The sequence below is a fragment of the Camelus ferus genome, chromosome 17 (genome assembly GCF_009834535.1).
Source record: "Camelus ferus isolate YT-003-E chromosome 17, BCGSAC_Cfer_1.0, whole genome shotgun sequence".
Taxonomy (NCBI): Eukaryota; Metazoa; Chordata; class Mammalia; order Artiodactyla; family Camelidae; genus Camelus; species Camelus ferus.
The window spans coordinates 34,551,739-34,570,831 of NC_045712.1; the positions used below are offsets into that span (position 1 = coordinate 34,551,739).

A 19,093-nucleotide genomic window follows, 5' to 3' on the forward strand; every position below is an offset into this window, starting at 1 on the left:
GAGAAGAAAGGAAAACACAGATTCAGAAAGGTGGTATGGTCCATTGTCAGGCAGCCAGCCATGCCAACAGCACAAGTAGGACCCTGTCTACCTGGCTCTGGGTCCTGGGTTCCTCCCCCCCAACACCACACTTGCACGTAGGCCAGGAAGTGGTGAAAAGCCCACTTTCTGGCGCCCCTTGTCCCTGCCTTTAGAGCTCCTGTCCCACAAAGGGTCAGTCAGGACCAAGGAGTGTATGTGAAGGGACCTGGGGTGCCCAGTAAGAGGGGACTCAGTGGCCTCCAAGATTCCAGAGTCACATGGGAAGCAGAAATGCCCCAGGATTGCCCAGGCCCTGGGGTGTCTCCTCCTTAGGACTCCCAGGGTGAGTAAGAGCTCCCTTATTCAGCCATGAGGCCACCACCCTGTCCAAGAGCCCCTCCCAGCCAGGTGTCAGCAGAGAAGAAGGAGGAGGGGAGAAAAAGAGGGAGGAGGCGAAGCCACCACTCCAGGCCAAGACTGCTGGCTCCCAGTCCTGGTGTTGGTGGGAGGGACAGGGCGGGGCGGGAACAGCTGCCTGGCTGCCTGCCGGGAGCCAAAACGAAAGCACTTTGGCTGGGACGGGAGTCAGGACTCCTGGGAGAGGGAGTGCGCAAGCTAGCCAGCTCCAGGACCCCGAGGCTGGGGAGGGATTCCCGCCCCTTCTGCCCACAGGCGCGGGGCTGAGTGGGAGCAGAGGTGCGGCGTCTGCCCCCCCCCTCGGGGGGGGACAGGACAGGGCCTCAGGCCTGGGTGCCTTCTGACACCTGGAAGATGCCTGTGTCCTGGTTCCTTCTATCCTTGGCACTGGGCCGAAACCCTGTGGTCCTCTCTCTAGAGAGGGTGGTGGGGCTTCAGGATGCTGCCCGCTGCTCTCCGGTGAGTCTGGGGGCTGGGGAGGGTTAGAGAAGGCTCAGGGTTCGGTCTGCGGCCACTGAGGCCCTAGCCTGGCTCCTGTCACTGCCATCGCTGTCAGAACCGCCCTGGCTGGTCTGTCGGGTGCTGATGGGGTAAGAGAAGAATGGGGAGGGGGCAAGAGCTGGGTCTGTCTTCTTCCGGGAGGGACCTGGAAAAGGGAGCCCCAGAAAGAGGTGGGCGAGCTCTGGGCCTCAGGCAGGGAAAGATGGTGATTAGATTTGGAGGCATAAACTGATTGATCTTTACCTCCTTCCCAGGGCCTTTCCTGCCACCTCTGGGGTGAGTAGCCATACTTTTAGAGAGAAGATTTTCCCAGTTTATCGGGGCGGGGGGGGGTAGCTGTTCAGTCCCAGGCCCGCACCGCCCACCCGCAGTCCAGGAAGAGCCCAAAGCTCCTTGGCCCTCTGGGGGTGTCAGGTGCAACCAGACACTGGGTCTGAACAGCCTCAGCTCCCATCCCACCCTTCGCACACAGATGGTGATGTGCTCTGCCTGCCTGGGAGCATCGTGTCCGCTCCAGGCCCCGTGCTGGTGCCCACTCGCCTGCAGACAGAGCTGGTGCTAAGATGCCACGAGGAGACCGACTGTGACCTCTGTGTGCGTGTGGTCATCCACTTGGCTGTGCATGGTGAGCCTGTCATCCTGTGACTGTGCATGGGTGCACGTGAGTGTTTCTGGGATGGGCAGGAGGCCCCGGGGGTCTGCACTGGGCATCCTCAGTATTCTCTGCAGGATACTGGCTGACAGACACCCCAGTTTAGCCTCGTCTCCCCATCCACCCCCAGGCACCAGGCCTGGCCTCTGCTTCTCAGCCCTGAACTTTCCAGAAGGAAACCATACCCAAAGCCAGAGCTGGGGCCTGAACTGAGCCTTGCTCTCGGGTCCTTCCAGGGTCCTGGGAAGAGCCTGAAGATGAAGAGAAGTTTGGGGGAGCAGCTGACGCAGAGCTCGAGGAGCACAGGAACGGTGAGGAGAACCCGGCTGGCCCAACTGCCCATCCTCGGAGCCTTGCCTGGGGCCCTTGGGCCTGACTGCCCCCCTGCCCTGTTGCTCACAGCCTCTCTCCAGGCCCACGTCGTGCTCTCCTTCCAGGCCTACCCTACTGCCCGCTGCGTCCTGCTGGAAGTGCAAGTGCCCGCTGCCCTTGTGCAGCCCGGTCAGCCTGTGGTATGCGAATTAATGATAACAATAACCAGCTTCAAAGGTGAAATGTGTGAAGTGCTTTCACGTGCATTATCTCTTTAAGTCCTGATTCTGGCAGGACTCTGGGCAAGTCCTCTCAGTCCTTTATGCCTCAGTTTTCCTGTCTGTAAAGTGAGACTAAGAATAGTCCTGCATCATATGGCTGTGATGAGGATTAAGTGAGTTGATATATGTAAAAACACCTGGGATAACGCTCAGTGTGGAAGGACCTTGGAAAGTTTAATTTTTACTTCCTTTTGTAATCCTCAAAACTCCCCCCTTGAACTAGGGTTTGTTATTACCCTTGTGCTCCAGATAGAGAAACTGAGGCTTGCAGAGGGGAAGTCAGTCTGCGGGCTGGATCCACTTCTCCAGACCTCCTGCCGTACCATGTCTGCCCCACGTGCACCATGGTGCCAAGTGTTGGGGCTTCTCCCGACCTCAGGGGGCCGCACGTGGGTGGAAGATGTATCTCGCCTCGGGCCAGGTCGCTCAAACCCTTGACTTCCCCTCCTGACCCCGGTCCCCAGCCAGTATCCTCTTACCTGGAAAATAATGGGAGAACACTGCTAGCCCACCTCACAGGGCAATCATGTGGCCCACTGAGACACTGGGTGTAGGAACCACTTCTGTGCGGAGGGTCTCTGATGGCTTAGCTTTGGCATATGATCCAGAACAGCAGAGATGAGGCGTGGACTTATCCCTACCCTGCCGCCACCCCTCCTGAGATGTGTGCTCCTGGAGGCCCTTGAGGACACTTTTATGGCAGAATTTGGGGCCATACAGTATAACAGTTCTCAGCTGGGACTAGGGGAGTGGGTGAGTGGAGCGGTCCATGGACAGGAGCCCAGAGTCCTCGGCCTCAATTCTGAGCCCTACACTACCAGCCTTCCACCACCCTCTCCTCACAGGGCTCTGTAGTATTTGACTGCTTCGAGGCCGCCCTGGGGGCTGAGGTGCGAATCTGGTCCTACACTCAGCCCAGGTACCAGAAAGAACTCAACCTCACACAGCAGCTGCCTGGTAAGTGGCCCCAGAGCCTCAGGGGCCCCAAATGCTGCCCTCCACCCCAGTCACTCTCCCCGCTGGCCCCTGCCCTTCTGCTTTCACACTCTTCCCAGGCCCACTCAGTCTCACTCCTGTCCTCCCCAGTCCCAGTCCCTTGTGCCTCCTCTCCCCAGGTGACATTGCTTCCCAGTGCCCGGGGAAGGTATTTTGGGCCCTGGAATAGATGTGGGTGGTATTTAGGGAACAGGGAGCCCTTCTCAGGGCTCCCCATGGGTTGGATTGCCCCCCTTCTTTCTCTGGCTCCCAATCCCACTGGAGGCTTTTCTGTGATCTCTCCCCAGACTGCAGGGGGCTCGAAGTCCAGGACAGCATCCAGAGCTGCTGGGGTAGGGGCTAGGGCCAGCAGGGCTGGGAGGAGGGTGGGGCTGCTTCTGGAGTGTGAGGGACCCTCGGAGTTGACTTCCGTTCTGGTGGCCACATCTCAGAGGCTCTCAGACTTCATTCATTCATTCATTCATTCATTCATCACACATGAACTGCAGTAGCTCCTACTTAGTTCCAAGCACTAGGAATATAAAGGTATATCTCTCAATCCTCATAACACATTTATTAGGGATATCTAGAAGCCCTAAAGCATTGTCAAGATTATGGTGCACCCCCATATATCAAAATTAACATAATATTAAACCATAAAATAGGGGCTAAGAAACTCAAGTTTCTGATGACTTTTCCCATGCACTATTTGGATTTTATTTTTGTTTTGTTCATTTTTTTTTTTTTGTTCTGTATATTCTTCCCTATCATGGCATAACATACAGAGAAGTGGGTAAATTGCACTACTTTTAAAGTCCATTTCAGTTAATTTTTACATATGTATGTACCTGCATAACTACCAGCCAGATCGAGAGATAAACACTGCAATGTTTTTTGAATCCTTAAATTATTTCAACTTCATTTTCTATTTAGTTTCTTAAACTTAAGCTTGCTGCCTCTTTGGTAATTCATTTAAGACCACTCAGCTCTGGAGCTTTGAGGACACAGATACACATCATGAATTTCATGCTTCATTCTTTCAGGAAACATTGATTTACTCATTCATCAGACACTTACTGAGTAATTACTCTGCCCAAAGAATAGCCCTAGGCATTAGAGGTAAACCAATTTTTAAAAACTGACATAATAAACAAAAAACCTGACCAAAATCCGTGCTCTCATAGAGGGAGTCAAGGTCAGGGCAGGGGTGATGGAGGATACAACAAACACATAGAAATGTGAAATATGCAGTAAGTTGGACGGTAATTAGTGCTATGGAGAAAATTCGGGGGAGAGGGATAGGGAGGTTGGGAGCTGCAGATGTCAGTGAGCGAAAGACCTGAAGGAGGTGAGGGAGGAGATGTGGGTGTCAGAAGGAGGAGGGTTCCATGCAGAAGGAATAGCCAGTGCAAAGGGCCTGAGACAGGAGTATGTCTATTGTGTTAGTAAGGAGACCAGTGTGTCTGCAGCAGATTAATTAAGGACAAGAGTGCTAGGAAATGAGGTTAGAGTGGTCACAGCAGCCAGATTGGGGAGGGCCTTGAAAGCCATTGCAAGGACCCTTGCTTTACTCTGGGAGTGATGTGAGGGCCATCAGGAGGTTCTGAGCAGAGGAGAATGACTTATTTTACAGTGGTTACAGGATCTTTCTGGTGCAGAGGGAGAAGCAAGGAGAAGAGCTGTCTCAAGACCACGTACTGGGGCCTACGTGGGCTTGGCCTTGGGATGTGGCCAAAGTCTGGTGCAAGATGGGGACATAGGCTATGCCCACCAGAGGCCTCCTAGTCTAAGGGGTTTGAAGGAAACTCCAACGGGTCAGTGGATGGGTATGACCCAGGCTTGGGTGTGCAGAAGAAGTGAAGGAGGTCTGTCTCTCTGCCTCCCCGACAGCCCTGCCCTGGCTCAATGTGTCTGCAGATGGCGAAGACGTGCGCCTGGTGCTGGATGTCTCTGAGGAGCAGCGCTTTGGCCTCTCCCTGTACTGGAACCAGGCCCAGGGCCCTGCAAAACCCTGGTGGCACAGAAACCTGGTGAGGCCTCCCCCTCCCCAAGTCCATTCCCACTCTAGGCTGATGCCCGTGCTATGGATGCAAGTGCATTATCAAAGGGGATCACTGAAAAGGACACAGCCACCCACACCCAAAGCAAGGAACATTTGTGGAGAAACGGCTGCCTGCCTGGTGGCTCAACTTTGGCCTCCAGCCTTCCTCTTCCACATCTTCTCCAGCTTCTCCCCTCTGCTTGTCCCACAGACTGGGCCGCAGACCATTACGCTGAACCATACAGACCTGGTTCCCTGCCTCTGCATTCAGGTAGGAGCAGAGTCCAGCTGGGTGCCCGGGGAAGAGGATCGGAGAATTGGGAGAGGGTCCCCCTTTCCTTCCTGGTCTCCCCACCTCCACAGTCCTCTCTGAGGTGGAAACTATGGCTCCCTAAGGGGACTGGCCCTCCCTTGACCTTCACCGGCCAATGTCTTCTGCCGGTGCATGCCCTGAATGCTCTCTCTTTCGCAGATAATGAGGGCCAAGGAGGGCAGACTGTATGGGCTGAATGAATGCGTCCCCAGGGCCTAGCAGAGGGTTGACTGGGTTGGATTGAGCTGTGGAGTCCTGTTTCCTTTCCAGGTGTGGCCTCTGGAACCCGACTCCGTCAGGACCAGCATCTGCCCCTTTAAAGAGGGTGAGCGGACCAACAGGCCTGGCCAGGGTGGGAGCAGCGTGGGCCGCCACGTGCCGGGCTGGGGGTGCACAGTGACCCCGCCCTCTCCCTGCAGACCCCCGTGCACACCGGAACCTCTGGCGGGCTGCCCGGCTGCACCTGCTGCCCCCACAGGGCTGGCGGCTGGACGCACCGTGCTCACTGCCCGCCGAGGCCACACTGTGCTGGCAGGCTCTGGACGGGGGCCCCTGCCAGCCACTGGTCCCGCCGCTGCCTCGAGAGAATGTCACTGTGAACGTAAGTGAGGCGGCGGGAGGTTCCCGGGGTCGGGGAAGGGTTGGTTCCTGGGGACCGCCTCTCATGGCCCCACCCATGACCCTCTTTTCACAGAAGGCTCTTGAGTTCCCGTTGCTGAAAGGCCACCCCAACATCTGTATCCAGGCAAGAAAGGGGTGCCAGAGAGCTGGGCTGGGGGCAGGACTCCCCAAGGACCCCCAGATGAGTCATTGTCTTCTGGATCCACTTCATCCTTGGGTCCCTGGAGCAAAGTGGTAGCCGGCTTCCTCTTTAGGAGTTCCACTATTTACTTTAGCAGTCCCTGGGACCCTGGGCACTTCACCTCTCTGAACACCAGTCTCCTCACCTGTTTAGTGGGGATGATAATAATAACCTCGTCATAGTTATGAAAATTAAATGAGTGCCTCACCTTAGCGACTGGCACAGACTAATTGCTCAGTAAATATTTGCTGCTTTGATTATTGCTATAATTATCCTATTTCCCTACCTGCAGAAATGGGTTTGCTTTACAACTCCAAAGGTTTGTTATAAAAATATTAATTCAAGATTTATTGAGCAGCTACTATGTGCCATGCACTGTTTTAGGCACTTGGGAGAGGTGTCAGTGAATAAAACCAGTAAATGTTCCCACCCTTGTAGAGCTTATGTTCTAATGGAGAAACGCAGACAACAGACATGAGTAAATTATACAGCATGTTAAAACTAGAGGAAAAGGTGGGGAAGGATAAAGGAGGGTTGGAGTTGCAATTTCAAGAGGGGTGGTCAGATAAGGCCTCTTTGAGAAGGTGGGTTGATGAGAAGGGAAGGTATGAAGTGCTCTGTCAGAAATGAAAAGTGCTAATTTAGGGTTGTAGGGCCCTTTAGCACAGAGGACCTCACAAGGCTGAGCCTGAGAAAGATGGAGTGATTCCTAATCACTCATCCTTGAACCCAGGTCTGCCTTAGGTCAGGTCCAAAGTCCAGACCACCCCTAGCCTGGCAGGCCTCCCATCATCTGTCCCTCCTCTGGTTTTTCTGGCCCCAGCCCTTGCTTTCCCACATGCCCCTAACCCTGGCCCCTTCTAAGCAGGTGAATAGCTGGGAGACGCTGCAGTTGCAAGAGTGCTTGTGGGCTGGTGAGTGGGACTGGGGGTGCTGGGGCGGGGCCACTGCAATAGGGGTGAACCCTGGAAGTTCCTGGGGGTGAAGGTCAGGCATGCAGCAGGGGAGTGGCAGTCCCCAGCCAGGTTGGGTCTCACTCGTAGTGGGCTCTTACCCTTTCCAGACTCTCTGGGGCCTCTCAAGGATGACATGCTGCTGGTGGAGACACGAGGCCCCCAGGACAACAGATCACTCTGTGCCTTGGAAGCCAGTGGCTGCACCCCACTGCTCAGCGGGGTGTCCACGGTGAGGGCTGGGGGACCCTCCTCCGTGTACCTCTCCGGCTCCATCTCAAGCTTGCTCTTAAATGTGCACTCTACTCAATTTCCCTTCTGCTGTGCCAGGCCCTCTGCTGGTCTCTGGGAATGTGGGGGTGACTCAGACCAGGGCCTTGTTCTCAGTGGCCTCTCAAAAGTCTCCCAGCCCCTCCACTACCTCCCCCCAACTCCACTATTCTGCCCAGCTGTAGCCTGGTGGTCTCCTAGTTGTGGTGCCTCTAGGTGACAGCTCCCACCCCTTGACTTGGCAGAGGGCAGCTCGCCTTGGAGAGCAGTTGCTACAAGACCTGCGATCAGGCCAGTGTCTGCAGGTGAGTATGTGGCAGGAGGGCCCTCCCTAATGCCCAAGGGCAATAGGCCTAAAACCCTGTCTTTAACCTCTTCTACCTTTTCCTGTGCCTGGCCGAGGGCACCAAGGAAATGCACTCTTCCTGGCAGGGGCCTCCTCACCACCCCTCTAGCACTCACCCGCCAGCTCTGTGGACTTATTTTGTGTCTAGCCCTGGGGAAGCTAAGAGTTGAAGAAGCATAGTTCCTGTCCCCAAGGTCCTCACTACTGGCTAGAAATCAGCAAACAGATAACCATTGGGTTAAGATAGTCAGTGACCAGTGTGCTAAGCTCTGGGTTCCAGGGAGAGCTTCAAGAAAGGGTGTCTTCATGTGGGCCACATCTGCTATGGAGGCAAGTCCAGGTAGTAGGCCCAGCATTAGCAAAGGCAGAGCAGCTTATGGCAACCTCCTGTGTGTCGGGGAAAATATGCATAGTTGAGGCTGGAAATTTGGGACCAGAACTTGGTGGGTGTTGAAGACCAAGCTGGGGGCTCTGATTTGGTTTTGTGTCTTACAGCTGTGGGATGATGACCTGGGAGCATTATGGGCCTGCCCCATGGACAAGTGTGAGTATCACAAGAATTCCCCTCCTCTCTGTCCCAGGAGCTGGAGTCTTGACAGGAACCATTCCTAGGGGCAGTACACACAGTGGCCTTGCCCTTCCCTGGCTCATATGAATCAAGAGGGCCATTCCTTCCTTCGTTCAAAAATCACAAGGAGCACTTGCAGGGATCTCAGCATTACCAAAGAGAGACAATCCCTGCCCCCATGCCAGCTATAGAATCTAGAAAGACATTAACTAAACAGTTGTTTAAGAAGTGTGAGCTATTGAAGCATTCACTACAAAGCAAAAGTGTTCAAAGCCCTGAATGCACATGACGGGGACCCGACCTAAGTGGGGTGAGCAGTTCAGGAGAAAGGCTGGAGCTAAGCTAGCCGAAGGGGCTAGAGATGCCTTTTGGGGAAGACTGTGGGGTATTTTTTAAGGAACTCCAAGGTGGTCGGTGTGGCTGGAGGGTCTTGGGAGGCAGGCCTGTCACGAGGTGAGGATGCAAGGGCCATGTAGGGCTTTGGGAGCCAATGGAAGCAATTTGGATTTTATGTGAGAAGTAGTAGGGGCTTCTTGAAAGGCTGTAATCAGGTTTGTATTTTTAAAAGATCTCTGGGGCTGCCGTGTGGTAATGAACTAGAGGCCAAAAAGGCACCAGAGACACCAGTTAGAAGGCTGTTGAAGTCATCCAAGAGAGTGAGGTCAAGGGTCCAGCAACCTTAGGTTTAGGGGACAATAATATTAGCTGACATTTGAGCACTTACTATGCCCAGCATTGTGTTCAGTGCTTTATGTGTATTAATACATGTAGTCCTCACAACAATCCTATGAAGTAGATGCTGTTGTCCCAATTTTACAGAGGTGAAAACTGAGGCAGAATGTGAAGTCACTTATCCAAGGTCACCCAAGTAGGTGGATCTATATTCATACACTGGCTCTGACACTATGAGCTGTGGACTTTGGGCAAATCACCTCATTTCTCTGAGCCTCAGTTTTTCTCCTTGGTGAAGTGGGGTCTCTAACAAATCTGTCTTCTCCCCTGGGTCTCCTAGACGTCCACCAGCGCTGGGCCCTGGTGTGGCTGGCCTGCTTACTCCTTGCCGCTGTGCTTTTCCTTCTCCTCCTTCTCAAAAAGAACCATGTGAAAGGTGAGCGCTTGCCAGCTCCCCATTACCCAGGGGCAGGGCTGGAAGCTGGCCAGGAGAAGGCGGCGGCTGGGCTCACGGGCTGCCTCCGCTCCTCTCCCCTAACAGGGTGGCTGAGGCTCTTGAAGGAGGACGTCCGCGTGGGGGGTGAGTTGTGAGCCAGCGCCGGGCGGGGGGCCGCCCCCAGTGGGCTGGGCCTCCGGCCAACTCACATCTCGCACCCCGCTCTGTTCTTTCCCGCAGCGGCCGCCAGGAGCCGCGCGGCTCTGCTCCTCTACTCCGCCGATGATGCTGGCTTCGAGCGCCTGGTGGGCGCCCTGGCGTCGGCGCTGTGCCAGCTGCCGCTGCGCGTGGCCGTGGACCTGTGGAGCCGCCGTGAACTGAGCGCGCAGGGGCCCCTGGCCTGGTTCCACGCCCAGCGGCGCCAGACCCTGCAGGAGGGCGGCGTGGTGGTCCTGCTCTTCTCGCCCGGGGCCGTGGCGCTGTGCCACGAGTGGCTGCAGGACGCGGCGTCGGCGCCCGTAGCGCACGGCCCGCACGACGCCTTCGCCGCCTCGCTCAGCTGCGTGCTGCCCGACTTTTTGCAGGGCCGGGCGCCCGGCCGCTATGTCGGAGCCTACTTCGACAGACTGCTGTCCCCGGACGCCGTGCCCGCCCTGTTCCGCACCGTGCCGGTCTTCTCACTGCCCTCACAGTTGCCAGACTTCCTGGGGACCCTGCAGGGGCCCGGCGCCCTCCGCCACGGGCGGCTCGCGGAGAGGGCGGAGCAAATGTCCCGGGTCCTCCAGCCCGCCCTGGACAGCTGCTTCCGGCCCCCAGGGACCCCGGGGACGGGTCGCGGGATGAGGCCTGAGGCAGAGGAGAGGACTTGAATAAAAGCAGATACTATTTTTCTATCTGTGTCTCCCAAGTGTCTCTGTAACCCAGCGGACAGCCGGGCCCGCCGCCCGCACCCTGTATCGCAGCGGCCCTTTAACACCCAGACAGGTGCAGTCCGGCGACGCCTCTGGTTGGCTGGCGTGGGGTGACGCAATGGCACATGGCCTGCTGCCATTGGCTGTGGCTCGGGCTCCGCCTCCCGGACTGCGGAGCAGGCGGAGGGCGCACGTCTTACGCAGCCCGCGGCCGCGGTGGCGTTGGGGAGATTGAGCTGTCGGCGCCCCCGGGCTGGGTGGGTCATCTCTTCCTCTCTCGAGCCTACGCGGATCTGGAGTCTCCCTTGCGGGCTCGTGGGCCGTGCCTTTGCCGCCTGCAGGCCCCGAACCTGACCCCTTCTCTTCATATCCGGATCTGGGTTCCTCCCCACAAGACCCTCCGTCTGGCGTCTTCTCCCTAAATACTTAGGAATCTGACCCATTCTTCCTAATTCCGCCGATCCGGCCCGTAGGAACCATATTCCGACCCTAGAACAATGGGCTGACTCCTACGCCCTTGCTGAGGATCCAGACCACCTCCCCCACGGTGACGAGGATAACTTATTACCGTCCTGGAATTGTAGAATAGACTCCTTCCCCCACCCCCCACCCCCGTCTCCCCTCCCTTGACCTTACCCTAGTTCCACCTTCTTTTCTTACAGTAACACAGATCTGGGCTCCCAGACTCGCGACACCTCAGAATCAATGCTTTTCTTTTTCACTTGGCTCCTCCAGCAAACCTTTCCCACGTCCTCTATCTACAGGTGCCCAGCCTGGGAAAAGATGGCCCCATGGTCCCAGAGGGGCCTAGCCCCAGCTCTGCTCTGGGGCCTGAGCCTCTTCCTTGGCCTCCCAGCCCCTGTATGGGTCCAGCCCTCTCTGCCTCCCCAGGCTTCTCCCCCCACTGAGCCCCATCCATGTCATACCTGCCGGGGACTGGTCGACAGCTTCAACAAGGTGGGTGCACCAGGAGTGTAATGGGGGCGTCTCAACTACTCGAGCACAGGGGTTGAGAGCTGGGAGCTCTGGGATAGAAGTCTGCATGCACTCATGTCCCAACTTGGTTACTTACTGGTTGTATAGCCTTGGGTAGGTTGCCTTCTGTGCCTCAGTTTCCTGATCAGTGAAAGAGCTAGAGTGTGCCAGGAACTATACTTGGCTATTACTAATTTTTTCCATTTCCAGGGCCTGGAGAGAACCATCAGGGACAACTTTGGAGGTGGAAACACTGCCTGGGAGGAAGAGAAGTTGTCTAAATACAAAGACAGGTAGGGAAGAAGCTGGACGGATGGGTTTGTCTACTTCACATCCCAGTCTCTGCTATGCTGGTGGAGACTCTTTGGGAGCATTTATTCAACAATATCATTGAACATCTGTAGGACAGCAGTAAACAAGCAAAATCCATCTTCATGGAGCTTGCATTCCAGTAGAGGAGACAGACAGTGAAGAAGTAAATAAAATCATATCAGGTGAAGAACAGTAAAGCAGGGTGGACTACAGAATGGTGAGAGGTGTGGCGTTTGACATATGACATTAAAACAGAGACCTGAGTGGGGAGGGAAATAGCTCAGTGGTAGAGCGCATGCTTAACATGCACAAGGTCCTGGGTTCAGTCCCCAGCACCTCCATTAAAAACAAAACAAAACAAAAGAACAGAGACCTGAGGTGAAGAGCGAACTGTGTGAAAATCAGGGGAGGGATTTGGAAAGGGGGGGGACTGAGCTTGGTGTGTTTGAGAAGTGGCTGGATTTGGAGTGAGCAGAGGGGAGAGTGGTGGGTAGGACGTTTGGAGTGGGAAAGTGATGTGGTTTTATTTATATCTTTAAAAGGTCACTGACACTGCTGTGTAGCGAACAGACTCTAGGATGCCAGGGTGGAGGAGCAGAAAGACCAGTCTGGAGGCGGGTGCATAGTCTAGGCATGAGGGCAGCAGTGGACATGATGAGAAGGGGTCAGATTCTGGGTGTATTTTGCAGATAGACTGATAGGACTTGATGATGGAATCATTATGGGATGTGAGAGGAAAAAGTAGAATAAAAGTTCCTCAGTAGGTTTTGGGCCTGAGTAACTGGGTGAATAGTGGGACTGTTTTCTGAGATGGGTGAAACTGAGGAAGGAAAAGATGTAGGGAGGTCATGGAATCAGGCGTTCTCGTTAAACTTGTTGGGCTGAGATGTCCGTAAAGAGTCAAGGAGAGTTAGATTTAGGAGTCAGGAGTTCGGGAGAGAAGTAGGACTGGAGACGTGAATTTGGCGGTCATCAGCATAGAATCAGCATATAGTCAAGTCTTGGGACAAGATGAGATTATATTGAGAGGAGAGCCTTGAGCCCCAGGCCCTCCACATTTTCAGTGTCAGATTGAGGAGAAGGAATCAGCAAGGCTTGGAGTTAGACCTGGTTGTCAGTTCTGACTCTTTATACCCTAGGGAAGGTCACTTCTCTCTGATCCTCAGTTTCCTCATCTGTAAAATGGGGATATTAAATACCAACTTTGCCTACTTCATAGGATTGTGGTAAGGATTAAACTGTGATGCCCAATAGAAATAAAAGTTTTGTTATTATGTAACATTTTCCTTTCCTTCAGTGGGCCTGTTTCTTCATTTGGGAATGAGGAGATTGACCAAGATAACCTTGAGAGCACTTCTAGCTCTATAATGGCTCGTTTTGTTTTGTTTTAAATCACCTCCTCCTATATGCCAGGCACTGTGCCAGACCTGTTATATATGTATAATACATTTAGTGTACATGTATATTTAAAAGTTATTTCATTGTGGTAGAATGCAATAGTACAAAATTTACCATTAGAGACATTTAGTACATTCACAGTGTTGTGCAACTGTTACCATTTTCTAGTTCTAGACTGCTTTCATCGCCCCTAAAAACTCTATTCCCATTAAATAGTCACTTCCCTTTCCCCCTCCCCCAGCCTCTAGCATCCACCAGTCTGCTTTCTGTCTCTGTGCTATTTGCTGATTCTGTTGGAATCATACAATTTGGTCTTTTATGTCTGGCTTCTTTTACTTAGCATAATGGTTTCAACGTTCATCCATCTTATAGCAAATATCAGTACTTCATTCCTTTTCAAGGCTTAATAATATTCTGATGTGCGGATAGACCACATTTGTTTATCCATTTATCAGTTGACGGACATTGGGCTGTTTCTACCTTTTGGCTATTGTGCTTAGTATTGCTGTGAACATTTGTGTGCAGGTTTTTGTTTGAACACCTGTTTTTCATTCTTTTGGCTATGTACCCAGGAGAGGAATTACTGAGTCAGATGGTGATTCCATGTTTAACTTATGAAGGAACTGCCAAACTGTTTTCCATAGTGGCTGCACCATTTTTCATTCCCACCTGCAATGTTGGACCATTCTAGTTTCTCCACGTCCTTGCCAGCACTTGTAATACGATATGTTTTTAACCACATCTACCCAGCAAGGGTGTTATATTCCATTGCACAGATGCAGGGACTGAGCTATCTTACAACAAACCTGCAGGGAATATTGTCCCCATTTTACAGATGAGAAAACAGAGGTTTGGGAGAGGGTAAATGACTTGCCCAAGGTCAGACCACTGGATTAGAACCCAGGGCTGTCTGACTCCCCAAACCAGTACCCATGCCATTATGGCCTGTGGCCTTTCCTTTGACATGGTCTGGCACAAGGAGGGGCGGGAGGGGAGATGGTGAGGAGGGTGGTAGGTGGGCTGGAGTGTGGCCCTAACGCTCATCCCTGTCTGGTTAGCGAGACCCGCCTGGTAGAGGTGCTGGAGGGCGTGTGCAGCAAGTCGGACTTTGAGTGCCACCGCCTGCTGGAGCTGAGTGAGGAGCTGGTGGAAAGCTGGTGGTTTCACAAGTGAGTGGTCGGGGCCTTCCGGGGGCGAAAGGTAAAACAGGGGGTGGTAAGCTAGGGGCTGTGTCCCCATTCGCCTCCTTCCTCCAAAGCCAGGTGCGCTCAGGACTCGCTGGGGGACCAGGCTCACTCTGAGCTTCAGTTTACGCCTCTCCCAAACGGGGAAGGGGTGTTGGTCAGGCAGCCTGTGGGTTTATGCCCAAGATGGGCTGTTTCACAGAATCTGAGGGAGGTGGGGGGACAGCACCTCTGACACTGTCTCGGTCCCCGCACTGTCCCCCGCCTCAGGCAGCAGGAAGCCCCAGACCTCTTCCAGTGGCTCTGCTCCGATTCCCTGAAGCTCTGCTGCCCGCCAGGCACCTTTGGGCCCTCTTGCCTTCGTGAGTTTTTCATGTTCTTCTTGGGAGATGGAAGGGGAATCCTGGGGCTAGGGATCCAGGCCTGGCTCTGTCCCTAGTTGGCTGTGTGAGCTTAGTCTGCTCAGATAACTTCTCTGGACCTCCATGAACAGGGCCCTGTCTCACAGGGCTGGTGAGGTGAACAAATCAACGGAGAACGGCCCTGGAAAAAGACACAGGGCTAGACCAAGTCAGATACAGCTGTAGTTTCTATGATGCATTTGAGAAGTGCCCCCATCCTCCCCGCCATTTCCCATGCCTGGACCAGCCCAGGCCCCATGCCCTGGACTAAGATGACCTTCCTAGGGATGGGGCAGAAGCCCCTGTTGTCACCACCGTTTTCTGCATACAGTTCTGAGGCAGGGGCTGAACTTACTACCAGCCCTTTTTAGAAAAATCTCTCTGGAAGCAGCTGATATAAAGAGTTAGCAAAAAAAAAAAAAAAAAAAAAAAAAAAAGAACTAACAACAAAGATGGTCAATTCAGTCTTTATAAAAGAAAAGGTTTATAAATAACATAACTGTTCCACAATGGGGCATTGGTTAAGTAAATTGCATACAGTTTTATGACAAAATATTATGTCATCATTAAAATCATTTCCTCTCCAGAAATGTTGACAGATACGGGGAAAATATTCTCTACATACAAGGTTGTATTTACAGTCCCGCCTGCTTTGGTGTCTGCCCACAGCCTGTCCTGGGGGCGCAGAGCAGCCCTGCGGTGGCCACGGGCAGTGTGAAGGGGAAGGGACTCGAGGGGGCAGCGGGCACTGTGACTGTCAAGCCGGCTACGGTGGAGAGGCCTGTGGCCAGTGCGGCCTTGGCTACTTTGAGGCAGAACGCAACGCCAGCCATCTGGTATGTTCGGGTAGGTAGCCGAGAGGCGCAGCACTGGGCAGGGGCACTTGGGGTGCCTGCCTGCACACCCTCATATGTCCCCCATCCCACCCAGCTTGCTTTGGCCCCTGTGCCCGCTGCTCAGGACCTGAGGAATCAAACTGTTTACAGTGCAAGAAGGGCTGGACCCTGCATCATCTCAAGTGTGTAGGTGAGTGGGGCCCTGCCCTCGGCCTGGAGGGGCAGGGAGGGGTCCTGGGGTTGGTTCCCCATCAACACACACATCTCTGTGCTAGACCAACCCAGTCCCCACCTTCATGGAGATCTCAACCTGGTTGGGAAGGCAGAAGAGTAACCAGGTACTTACAGTACAGACTGATGGTTTTACAGGGAGAGATGTACCTCTTCCAGCTCCATGGTGGTGGGGAATCAGGAAAGGCTTCTTGGAGGAGGTGTCACTTGGGTCAAGTCTTGAAAATTGAAAAAGGGTTAGCCAGGGGAATGAAGATACTGAACTTGGGACAGGAAACCTGGGTTCCAGACTTAGTCTGATCCCTGACTAGCCATTTAGATAGACGAGGGTAAAAGCTAAGCTGCTGTAACAAAAAGATTCTCAAAGACTGTGGCTTAAAGAATATAGAGGTTTATTTTTATCTCATATCACAGTCTCGAAGCCAGTCGTCCAGGCTGGCAGGGAAGCGCTGCTTGTCCCAGTCATTAAGAACCCAGATTCCATCTGTCTTATTGTGCATTCATTCCCTTGGGTGTTGGCTTCCTGGTTGAGGCTGGGTCACGAGCACCTCCGTGTTCCATGACCCAGCATTCAGGAAGTGAGGAAGGGAAGAAAGTGCACGGAGGAGTCCACGTCCGTTGTTTTAAGGCCAAGCCAGAAGTGGAGCACATCACTTCTGTTTACATCCTGCTGGCCAGAACGCAATCACAAGGCCACACTTGGCTGCAAGGCAGATTGAAAAATGCCGTCTCCTGCTGGATGGCCCGGAGTCCAGCTGCACCTCTGTGTCCGTGCTGGTGGACAGCCTGTGGTGTCTGGACCACTGGGGCCTGGGCTAGTCCCTTTGCAACAACCCGGGCCTCAGCTTCCCCGTTAGTGAAATAGGGACTGAAGTCCCCACCCTACTGGCCTCTTTGCAGACATTGATGAGTGTGGCACAGAGCGAGCCAGCTGTGGACCTGACCAGTTCTGTGTGAACACGGAGGGCTCCTACGAGTGCCGAGGTACGTGCCGCTCCTGCACGGGAGGAGGGTGGGGATGGTGGGAGGAACTGCTCCTCGCCTTTCCCCACAAACTTCCACCTTCCCAGGTACCAGAACTTCTCCCCACCTCCTGCCCAGAACTCTTCTGGAGCAGGGCTTCCCCCCAGGCCTACGGGCACTCACATCCTTTTCTCCTCTCCTTTCTCCAGACTGTGCCAAAGCCTGCCTGGGCTGCATGGGGGCAGGGCCAGGCCGCTGTAAGAGATGCAGCCCTGGCTACCAGCAGGTGGGCTCCAAGTGCCTCGGTGAGTGTCCTGCTGGTAGGGCTCTGGCACCCGGGGGGGCCTTGCCCACCACAAATTGAGAGGGGCTGGAAGGTGGACAGGGCATGGGAAGGAAGGGTGGAAGGTTGCCTGGGCCAGGGCAGGGGGTGTCAGGATGTGAGCAAGACAGAGTCAGGGGCCCTTCCCGTGGGAGCCTGGTGGCCAGGCCTCTGACCCTCCGCATCCTTCCTCAAGATGTGGACGAGTGTGAGACAGTGGTGTGCCCGGGAGAGAATGAGCAGTGTGAGAACACAGAGGGCAGTTACCGCTGCGTCTGTGCCGAGGGCTACAAACAGATGGAGGGCATCTGTGTGAAGGAGCAGATCCCAGGTGAGCCCCATGTTGGCCCCAGAAACCTGGGGGGGGGGTCACCATCCAGGCGGCAGGGAAGCCCTGCCTCCAGGCCGCTGCCAGCCCTGCCCCACCCCCACCCACACCCAGCCCTCGTGTGCTGCACTGGGATCTGAACCCCACATCTGATCCCCAGGCTGGCTTCTCTTGCCCTCACAGCTCCCAGGGTGGAAAGAAAATGGGACTTGGCCTTAAGTCATTCTGCCTCCCCAGGCCTCTTTCCTCATCTGTCCAGTGGGACCCATCCTTGCCCTGCCGCTGAGAGCTGTCGTAGGCCATGGTTGTGATGAGACCAAAGACAGTCACAGTGATGATAGTGACCACTTCCACAGCTCTTAACCCTGTGTCACACGCTGTTCTAAGCATGCTGCACGTATTAACTTATTTCTCCCCTAAAACCAGTCCAGTGCTGTAGCTATTATTCTCATCCCCACTGGTATAGTGGAAGCTGGGATGCAGAGATGGAACAACTTGCCCAGGGCCACATGGCAAGCAGGTGGCAGAGCTGGGCATTGATGCCAGCACTCTGGCTCTGGAGCTGGGCTAGCACACGTGCTCTGACCCAACTTGCCCGCCTGGCCTTGGGCAAACCTCTTCACCTCTCTGAGCCTCAGGTTCCCATTTAGTGAGACAGGGATAATAGCTGCCCCTCTTGGAGTTGTTTTCAGCAGCAAATGACATCTTGTGCTGGTGTGCCCGGCAGGCACGCAGCAGCAATGATCAGGCATGTGGGAGGCTCAGGGAACGGGGGCTGAGTGACGGGCGCTTCTCTTGCTCAGAGTCAGCGGGCTTCTTCTCGGAGATGACAGAGGACGAGCTGGTGGTCCTGCAGCAGATGTTCTTCGGTGTCATTATCTGCGCTCTGGCCACGCTGGCTGCCAAGGGTGACTTGGTCTTCACTGCCATCTTCATCGGGGCTGTGGCGGCCATGACTGGCTACTGGTTGTCAGAGCGTAGTGACCGTGTGCTGGAGGGCTTCATCAAGGGTAGATAATCCCTGCCACACCTGCAGGATCTCCTCCCGCCTGGGCTGCCCCCGAGGTCAGGACTCTCCTGCCTGGACACTGGAGGCACTTGCTTTATTTTTGAGAGTGGGGTAAGTACCCCCAGCCCACCTTACAGAGCAGCCCGGGCACCACAGCCTGGGCACGTGAGGCCTCGGCAGTGGAAAAGCAGCCCCAGAGGTGGGCGCCGTGAGGTCTTGGCCCGAGTGCACTGGGCAGGCTTCACAATGCGTGTGGATTTTTTAAAATAAAGTGTCTCCTCGTGGTGGCTGCTAGTGAGCTTTGGCCCCTGCCCAGGATGGGGAGGGGTCCCTGCAGGGATGGGCCCATCACAGCCCCCTCCTGCCAGCTGCATGCTGCCAGCTCCTGTTCTGTACTCACCTGCCCCCCAGCCACTGATTTATTTATTGATTCATCTCAGGAAATAAAGGTCTTGGAAAATGGAGAAGCTGCAGTCTTACTACCTGCCCCCACCTGCCATGAGTTGGCCTGAGTTTCTGAGGGCCCCTCCACCCTTGGGGAAGTTTTTTAAAACCCTGGGAAATTGAGGGCTACCCCCATGGAGGACAGAGGAAAGGCTTGACCATGAAGGGGTGTTAGGAGAAAGGGGGATGGAGGGACCAGGCTTAGGAGTGGAACTTTCT

At 54.5% G+C, this 19,093-nt stretch overlaps 2 protein-coding genes across 7 annotated transcripts; both read left to right on the top strand.

Annotated features, from left to right (window-relative positions):
* The first annotated feature begins 759 nt into the window (after positions 1-759).
* IL17RC (interleukin 17 receptor C) lies at positions 760-10,453 on the top strand. Of its 5 annotated transcripts, none has more exons than XM_032458918.1 (19): positions 760-897; positions 1,194-1,215; positions 1,412-1,564; positions 1,828-1,902; positions 1,994-2,103; positions 3,030-3,141; positions 3,468-3,512; positions 5,050-5,189; positions 5,412-5,471; positions 5,784-5,838; positions 5,933-6,114; positions 6,208-6,258; positions 7,184-7,229; positions 7,379-7,500; positions 7,784-7,843; positions 8,380-8,428; positions 9,465-9,560; positions 9,666-9,704; positions 9,801-10,453. In XM_032458918.1, exons 1-19 carry the CDS (start codon positions 793-795, stop codon positions 10,427-10,429), a joined length of 2,151 nt encoding a protein of 716 aa, XP_032314809.1. In that variant the 5' UTR covers positions 760-792; the 3' UTR covers positions 10,430-10,453. The 5 variants fall into 5 exon arrangements, with proteins under 5 accessions (XP_032314809.1, XP_032314810.1, XP_032314811.1 ...); XM_032458919.1 differs by having other exon boundaries at positions 6,211-6,258; XM_032458920.1 differs by lacking the exon at positions 9,666-9,704.
* A 146-nt stretch (positions 10,454-10,599) lies between these two features.
* On the top strand, positions 10,600-18,894 carry CRELD1 (cysteine rich with EGF like domains 1). 2 transcript variants are annotated; one of them, XM_032458931.1, is made up of 11 exons: positions 10,600-10,728; positions 11,236-11,428; positions 11,657-11,739; positions 14,215-14,325; positions 14,611-14,702; positions 15,411-15,587; positions 15,672-15,767; positions 16,709-16,792; positions 16,981-17,076; positions 17,290-17,424; positions 18,225-18,894. In XM_032458931.1, exons 2-11 carry the CDS (start codon positions 11,255-11,257, stop codon positions 18,437-18,439), a joined length of 1,263 nt encoding a protein of 420 aa, XP_032314822.1. In that variant the 5' UTR covers positions 10,600-10,728; positions 11,236-11,254; the 3' UTR covers positions 18,440-18,894. The 2 variants fall into 2 exon arrangements, with proteins under 2 accessions (XP_032314822.1, XP_032314824.1); XM_032458933.1 differs by lacking the exon at positions 10,600-10,728 and adding an exon at positions 10,740-11,018.
* The last annotated feature ends 199 nt before the right edge of the window (positions 18,895-19,093 follow it).